This window comes from Scyliorhinus torazame, chromosome 29 (genome assembly GCF_047496885.1).
Source record: "Scyliorhinus torazame isolate Kashiwa2021f chromosome 29, sScyTor2.1, whole genome shotgun sequence".
NCBI lineage: Eukaryota > Metazoa > Chordata > Chondrichthyes > Carcharhiniformes > Scyliorhinidae > Scyliorhinus > Scyliorhinus torazame.
Window position 1 is genome coordinate 40,798,045 of NC_092735.1, and position 8,816 is coordinate 40,806,860.

Here is an 8,816-nt window from a genome sequence, read left to right on the forward strand (position 1 = left end):
ACACATATACACATAGGCAGACACACATCCACACAGGCATACAAATACACACAGGCAGACAGACACATATACGCACAAATATACACACTGGCAGACATGTTGGCAGGCAGACATATATACACACACAGGCAGGCAGACACATATACAAACAGACAGACACATATACACACACAGAGAGACACATATAAACACAGACAGACACATATAAACACAGACAGAGACACATATACACTGGCAGACACATATATATACAGGCAGACACATATACAAACAGGCAGACAGACAAATATACACAGACACATACACACACAGGCAGAGACACATACACACAGGCAGACACATACACGCATGCAGGGAGACACATACACACATATAGGGCAGCACGGTAGCACAAGTGGCTAGCACTGTGGCCTCTCAGCCCCAGGGTCCCAGGTTCGTTTCCCCGCTCGGTCACTGTCTGTGCGAGTCTGCACGTTCTCCCCGTGTCTGCGTGGGCTTCCTCCGGGTTGCTCCCACAGTCTAATGACGTGCAGATTAGGTGGGTTGGTCATTATAAATTACCCTTAGTGACCAAAAAGGTTAGGAGGGGTTATTGGGTTACAGGGATAGGGTGGAAGTGAGGGTTTAAGTGGGTCTGTGCAGATTTGATGGGCCGAATGGCCTCCTTCTGCACTCCATGTTCAAATACACAGGTAGACATATACACACAGGCAGACAAGACACATATACACACAGGCAGACAGGCACGTATACACACAGGCAGGCAGGCACGTATACACACAGGCACGTATACACACAGGCAGACAGGCACGTATACACACAGGCACGTATACACACAGGCAGACAGGCACATATACACACAGGCACGTATACACACAGGCACGTATACACACAGGCACGTATACACACAGGCACGTATACACACAGGCAGGCAGGCACATATACACACAGGCACGTATACACACAGGCAGACAGGCACATATACACAGGCAGACAGGCACATATACACACAGGCACATATACACACAGGCAGACAGGCACATATACACACAGGCACATATACATACAGGCAGACAGGCACATATACACACAGGCAGACAGGCACATATACACACAGGCAGACAAGCACATACACACACTGGCACATATACACACAGGCACATATACACACAGGCACATATACACACAGGCAGACAGGCACATATACACACAGGCACATATACATACAGGCACATATACACACAGGCAGACAGGCACATATACACACAGGCAGACAGGCACATATACACACAGGCACATATACACACACAGGCAGACAGGCACATATACACACTGGCACATATACACACAGGCACATATACACACTGGCACATATACACACAGGCAGACAGGCACATATACACACTGGCACATATACACACAGGCAGACAGGCACATATACACACAGGCACATATACACACAGGCAGACAGGCACATATACACACAGGCACATATACACACAGGCACATATGCACATATACACACAGGCAGACAGGCACATATGCACACAGGCACATATACACACAGGCAGACAGGCACATATACACACAGGCACATATACACACTGGCACATATACACACTGGCAGACAGGCACATATACACACAGGCAGACAGGCACATATACAAACAGGCAGACAGGCACATATACACACAGGCCGACAGGCACATATACACACAGGCCGACAGGCACATATACACACAGGCAGACAGGCACATATACACACAGGCAGACAGGCACATATACACACAGGCAGACACGCGCACCGGGTGACGAAGAGGAACTTGTCCGGAACAAGCAATGGCAGCTTGGTTGATTGAAATTCCTCTCCCATTAAGATCCTTCCCCATTTGCATCCCCACTCTATCAGCCTAATGATTTGAATAAAAGGAATTTTAATACCCACCTAAAATGTATTTTTCGCTCATTACATTTCTATCTAGCCTGGGTTATTTTGAAGTTCTGATTTGGCTTCATCTTATAGACTATAGAATTTAAGGTTTGATACTGCTTCATTAATCTTCTTCATATTGTAAAACTTGTGCCTGTCTCAGCTTAGCCCCACCATACTTGGGATTATCCAGCCCCCACATGGCCAATGTATAAAACTCTGTTTATGTTTGTTTAAAGCTGCTCCTCTGGGTAACTGAGAATGACTGAGAGTCTCATTTGGAGAATATTTCGGACACCACTCCTGCAACACTGCAGCTGAGCAGTCGTAGCCGTGGGGATGTTCCCAGAATGCAGATGAGTTAGTTTGTCGCTGCATCAACACCCCTCCTGCCCTCCCCGACAGAAAGCAGCTGTACCTTCACAACAAGCTTGCAGGCAAAGTAGAAGAGAGTCACCACTCTCCCCCAATTGATGACTCCATCGGCAAATTGTTCCTTGGCCACTTTGAAAAACATTTCCTTGGGACACTTGCTGCCAATGTTTTCGATCATCCTGTGTGCGGGAGGAAGCTCAAATTAACCAACTTGATCAGTATGACCATCAAACAGACCAGGTTACAGGATGCAAGGCAGAAGGTGGCCGAGAAATTCAAATACATCAACCGCGAGAGCATCAGATCACAACCACTGCATTATACAGAGGGCCGGTGAGCGTGGAAGGATTTGGTCCTGGGCCAGCCAGGCCTGATCATGAGGTTAGAGAGAGATGACAAGCAGCAGAATCCTGGTCACAGGACTAGAAAGGGTCTCACCAGTTACGTGCTGCTTTGCCGTCAAATTTTGAAATCATGGATTGCAACAAGATTTTACCCAAAATCAGAAACCACACGAGATTGTGTCTACACAAAGCACGCAACCTGTGGCAAAACTGACATTAAATCAGGTAACTGGTTAACACCATCACAGTTCATTCAGAGTGACTGCTCTGAGAAGTGTTATGGTTAGGTTTACGTTTACTGACTCAAACCCAGAGAGTGATGGGATTACGGTTTGTTCAATCTCCTGGCTGGGAGCACAGGCAGTCAGAGTTCAATCCCCACTTCTACCTCCTCCAGTGACCGATCACTGTTGACTCATCCTGTGGTCTAGACAAGAACCAAAGAAACTGACACAGTAACAAAGCGAATTGCCGAGCAGTTATGGAGACCAAGGTTCCAGTTCAGGAGCACGTCTATACTGTAGCCTCACCTCTGTAGCTCCATGTTGCCATCAAGCTCGTCCCCAATCTGCCGCAGGCAAACCCCAAGACGCTTTACATCGGGGTTACACAGTTCATTCTCTTTACCTCCGAGCTCTGTGATGGTTAAAGGATTTTCACAACCTTCTGCTCTTCGATTCGTCCGTTCAACGATAAATCTGAAATTTTCAAAAAGCTTGTTATGCTGCCGGGAATTTCAGCACAGGTGGAACCTTTCTGGCCCATCACCTGTGTCATCACCTACTCTTAAAATGACGTGCCCATGTTATTATCCCTTCACGCTGCTTCCACTCCACCCTGTCCATACCTTCAGAATCCGACACACCTCACTCAGGTCTCCTCTCAGCCTTCTCTACTCCAGCCTCTCTTCATAGCTGAAATGTTCCATCCCAGGCAACATCCTGGTGAATCTCCTCTGCACCCCCTCCAGTGCAATCACATCCTTCCTATAGTGTGGTGACCAGAACTGCACACTCCAGCTGTGACCTAACCAACGTTCTGTAACAGCTCCAACATAACCTCCCTGTTCTTATAATCTATGCCACGACTGATAACATCAAGTGTCCCGTATCTCTTAACTACCGCATTAACCTGACCTGTTGTCTTCAGGGATCTGCGGAAAAAACACCCCAAGATCACTCTGTTCCTCTGAGCTTCCTAGTATCCTGCCATTCATCGAGCGCTCCGTTGTCCCGTTACTCTCTCTCCACCACCCCCTCATTCTCATCTATATCATTTTATATATCACAAACAATAAGGGACCCAGCACTGATCTGCTGGACACAAGCCTCCACACAGCCTTCTATCACCACCCTCTGTCTCCTATCACTAAGCCAATTTTGGATCCAACTTGCCAAGTTACCCTGGATCCCGTGTGCTTTTACCTTCTTTATCAGTCTCCCATGTGGAACCTTGTCAAAGGCTTTGCTGAAATCCATATAAACTACATCAACTGCACTTTATCCTCATCTACACATCCGATCACCTCCTCAAAATTCAATCAAATTCGTTTGGCATGATCTTCCTTTGACAAAGCTCGGGAGGGCAAGTCAGTTATTTGTGAACTTGCAGCTTGGTGAGGCTGTTGGGTCAACAGCAGAGAAGCAAACTTCCCAAAAGTAATTGCCCAAAAATTGACCCCTCCCGACCTCTGCACAAGGTGAATCCGTGTAGAACCCTTAAAGGGACCAGCCAGATTGCCAGTTACATTGCCAGCAGCAGTCTGACTATGGGCAATGCTACAGGTGAGCAGGCATTAAATTCAAACCAATCAGACACGTACCCCCGCAGAAGTGTGACCCCTGTGCGCATGATCTGCTCATTGACTTGATCTGAAAGAAAAACACAAAGTTAGGGAATGATGCAGTCAACAGTAAAACAACAATAAGAATCTTATTTTTCCCACAGAAGAAAGAATCAGGATTGGAGGCAGGGTAACAGAATGCGGGTGGTGAGGGTACACAGAGGTGGTGACGTCCTTGTCTGCGAGAGATGGCAGTGAGTTGCAGGTGAGGAGAGCACTTTGGCAGCAGGAACAGGACAAGGGAGGACGCAGTGAATGGCTGGACAATCGGAAGCTCAGAGGAACAAAGGTATTGTGGGGTGTTTATCCAGAGGGGGTAAGGGGGGGGGTGAGGAGGAGGGGGGGGAGAGGAGGAGGGGGGGGGAGAGGAGGGGGGGGGAGAGGAGGGGGGGGGGGAGAGGAGGGGGGGGGGGAGAGGAGGGGGGGGGGGAGAGGAGGGGGGGGGGAGAGAGGAGGGGGGGGGAGAGGAGGGGGGGGGGGGGGGGGAGAGGGAGGGGGGGGGGGGAGAGGGGAGGGGGGGGGGGGAGAGGAGGGGGGGGGGGTGAGGAGGGGGGGGGGTGAGGAGGGGGGGGGGTGAGGAGGGGGGGGGGTGAGGAGGGGGGGGGGTGGAGGGGGGGGGTGAGGAGGGGGGGGGTGAGGAGGTGGGGGGGGGTGAGAGGAGGGGGGGGGTGAGAGGAGGGGGGGGGTGAGAGGAGGGGGGGGTGAGAGGAAGGGGGGGTGAGAGGAAGGGGGGGGTGAGAGGAGGGGGGGGGTGAGAGGAGGGGGGGGTGAGAGGAGGGGGGGGGTGAGAGGAGGGGGGGGTGAGGGTGGGGGGGGGTGAGGAGGGGGGGGTGAGGAGGGGGGGGTGAGGAGGGGGGGTGAGGGGGGGGGGTGAGGGGGGGAGGGTGAGGGGGGAGGGTGAGGGGGGAGGGTGAGGGGGGGTGAGGAGGGGGGGGGTGAGGAGGGGGGGGGTGAGGAGGGGGGGTGGGGGTGAGGGGGTGAGGGGGGAGGGGGAGGGGGAGGGGGAGGGGAGGGGAGGGGGGAGGGGGAGGGGAGGGGAGGGGGAGGGGGGAGGGGAGGGGAGGGGGGAGGGGAGGGGGGAGGGGGGAGGGGAGGGGGGGTGGGGAGGGGGAGGGGGGGGAGGGGGAGGGGGGGGGGAGGGGGGAGGGGGAGAGGGGGAGGGGGGAGGGGGGGGGGAGGGGGAGGGGGGAGGGGGGTGAGGGGGAGGGGGGAGGGGGGGTGGGGGGGAGGGGGGGGGAGGGGGAGGGGGGGAGGGGGGGTGGGGAGGGGGGGAGGGGGGGTGAGGAGGGGGGGGTGAGGAGGGGGGGTGAGGAGGGGGAGGGAGGGGGGGGGAGGGAGGGGGGGGAGGGAGGGGGGGGTGAGGGGGGAGGGGGGGAGGAGGGGAGGGGGGGAGGGGGGAGGGGAGGGGGGGAGGGGGGAGGGAGGGGGGAGGGGGGAGAGAAGGGGAGGGGGGGAGAGGAGGGGAGGGGGGGAGAGGAGGGGAGGGGGGGGAGAGGAGGGGAGGGGGGGGAGAGGAGGGGAGGGGAGGGGGGGAGGGGGGGAGGGGGGGAGGGGGGATGAGGGGGGGGTGAGGGGGGGGTGAGGGGGGGGTGGAGGGGGGGGTGAGGGGGGGGTGAGGGGGGGGAGGGGGGGGTGAGGGGGGGTGGGGGGGGGGGGGGGGGGGGGGGGGGGGGGGGGGGGGGGGGGGTGGGGGGGGGGGGGGTGGGGGGGGGTGAGGGGGGGGGGGGGGAGGGGGGAGGGGGGGTGGGAGGGGGGGGGGGGGGTGGGGGGGGAGGAGGGGTGGGGGGGGAGAGGGGGGGAGGGGTGGGGGGGGTGGGGGGTGAGGAGGGGGGGGGTGAGGAGGGGGGGGGGTGAGGGAGGGGGGGGGTGAGGAGGGGGGGGTGGGGGGGTGAGGGGGGGGGGGGGGTGAGGGGGGGGGGGGTGAGGGGGGGGGGGTGGGAGGGGGGTGGGAGGGGGGGGGTGAGGAGGGTGGGGGGGTGAGGAGGGGGGGGGGGGGTGGGAGGGGGGGGGGGTGAGGAGGGGGGGGGAGGGGGGGGGTGGGGGGGGTGTGGTGGGGGGGGTGAGGAGGGGGGGGGTGGGGGGGGAGGTGAGGAGGGGGGGGGTGGGGGGGGAGTGGTGGGGGGGGGAGGGGGGGGGGGGTGAGGAGGGGGGAGGGGGGGTGAGGAGGGGGGAGGGGGTTACGCTGGGCTCCGGGGTTCTCGCGGTTACCGGTTGCCTCGCGCTCCGCCATCGCCCCGGCTCCAGCCCGAGGCCCGGACACGCTCTGCGCATGCGCCGCCCCGCCCCACGGAATACTAATGGCGGCGGCGGGTGGCACAGCAAGATCCCAGAGGGGGAGGGGGATAGAGGAGGGGGGGGGAGGGGGATAGAGGAGGGGGGGGAGGGGGATAGAGGAGTGGGGGTGAGGGGATAGAGGGGGGGGGTGGGGGGAAGAGGAGGGGGGGTAGAGGGGGTAAGGAGGGGGGGGAGGGGGATAGAGGAGGGGGGGGAGGGGATAGAGGAGGGGGGGGAGGGGGGGGAGGGGATAGAGGTGGGGGGGGGTAGGGGGATAAGAGGGGTGTGGGTAGGGGGGGGGGAGGGGGATAGAGGAGGGGGGGGGGAGGGGGGATAGAGGAGGGGGGGGGGAGGGGGATAGAGGAGGGGGGGGGGAGGGGGATAGAGGAGGGGGGGGGGGGGAGGGGGATAGAGGAGGGGGGGGGAGGGGGATAGAGGAGGGGGGGGGGAGGGGATAGAGGAGGGGGGGGGGAGGGGGATAGAGGAGGGGGGGGGAGGGGATAGAGGAGGGGGGGGGGAGGGGGAGAGGTGGGGGGGGAGGGGGATAGAGGAGGGGGGGGAGGGGTGGGGGGGGGGATAGAGGAGGGGGGGGGAGGGGGATTGAGGGGGGGAGGGGTAGAGGGGGGGGAGGGGGATAGGGAGGGGGGGGGGGGGAGGGAGGGGGGAGGGGGATAGAGGAGGGGGGGGAGGGGGATAGAGGAGGGGGGGGGAGGGGGATAGAGGAGGGGGGGGAGGGGGAGAGGGGGGGGGAGGGGGATAGGGGGGGAGGGGGAGAGGAGGGGGGGGGGATTGAGGAGGGGGGGGGGGGAGGGGGATAGAGGAGGGGGGGGGGAGGGGGATAGTGAGGGGGGGGGGAGGGGGATAGTGAGGGGGGGGGGGAGGGGGATAGTGGGGGGGGGGGGGGGGGATAGAGGAGGGGGGGGGGGGGGGGGAGAGGTGGGGGGGGGGAGGGGGGAGTGAGGAGGGGGGGGGTGAGGGGGGGTGAGGAGGGTGGGGGGGGGAGGGGGATAGAGGAGGGGGGGGGGTGGGGGATGAGGAGGGGGGGGGAGGGGGATAGAGGAGGGGGGGGGGAGGGGATGAGGCGGGGGGGGAGGGGGATGAGGAGGGGGGGGGGGGGGGGATAGAGGTGGGGGGTGGGGTGGGGGATAGAGGTGGGGGGGGGGAGGGGGATAGAGGGAGGTGGGGGGAGGGGGAGGGGGATAGAGGAGGGGGGGGGAGGGGGTAGAGGAGGGGGGGGTTGGGGGAGGGGGGATAGAGGAGGGGGGGGGGAGGGGGATAGAGGAGGGGGGGGGAGGGGGATAGAGGAGGGGGGGGGAGGGGGGATAGAGGAGGGGGGAGGGGGATAGGAGGGGGGGGGAGGGGGATAGAGGAGGGGGGGGGAGGGGGATAGAGGAGGGGGGGGGAGGGGGATAGAGGAGGGGGGGGGGAGGGGGATAGAGGTGGGGGGAGGGGGATAGAGGAGGGGGGGGGGAGGGGGATAGAGGAGGGGGTGGGGAGGGGGATAGGAGGGGGGGGGGAGGGGGATAGAGGAGGGGGGGGGGAGGGGGATAGAGGAGGGGGGGGGGTGGGGGATAGAGGAGGGGGGGGGGAGGGGGATAGAGGTGGGGGGGGGGAGGGGGATAGAGGAGGGGGGGGGGAGGGGGATAGAGGAGGGGGGGGAGGGGGATAGAGGAGGGGGGGGGGAGGGGGATAGAGGAGGGGGGGGGGAGGGGGATAGAGGAGGGGGGGGGAGGGGGGGGGGAGGGGGATAGAGGAGGGGGGGGGAGGGGGATAGAGGAGGGGGGGGGAGGGGGATAGAGGAGGGGGGGGGGAGGGGGATAGAGGAGGGGGGGGGAGTGGGATAGAGGAGGGGGGGGGGAGCGGGCGATAGAGGGGGGGGGGAGGGGGATAGAGGAGGGGGGGGGGAGGGGGATAGTGGAGGGGGGGGGGGGGGATAGAGGAGGGGGGGGGAGGGGGATAGAGGAGGGGGGGGGGAGGGGGATAGAGGAGGGTGGGGGGGGAGGGGGATAGAGGAGGGGGGGGGAGGGGGATAGAGGATGGTGGGGGGGGG

At 61.4% G+C, this 8,816-nt stretch overlaps 1 protein-coding gene across 1 annotated transcript in view; it reads right to left on the reverse strand.

Moving 5' to 3' along the window:
* The window catches only part of LOC140404103 (apoptosis regulator BAX-like), an 86,091-nt gene extending 79,314 nt beyond the window's left edge, over positions 1 to 6,777 (reverse strand). Inside the window, exons 1-4 of the mRNA XM_072492516.1 lie at positions 6,701 to 6,777; positions 4,472 to 4,520; positions 3,180 to 3,347; positions 2,349 to 2,484 (exon numbers count right to left, since the gene is read on the reverse strand). Of these exons, the coding sequence (XP_072348617.1) occupies positions 2,349 to 2,484; positions 3,180 to 3,347; positions 4,472 to 4,520; positions 6,701 to 6,722 (375 nt within the window). The 5' untranslated portion in view covers positions 6,723 to 6,777. The remainder of the gene's footprint in view (positions 1 to 2,348; positions 2,485 to 3,179; positions 3,348 to 4,471; positions 4,521 to 6,700) is intronic.
* Positions 6,778 to 8,816: the final 2,039 nt, after the last annotated feature.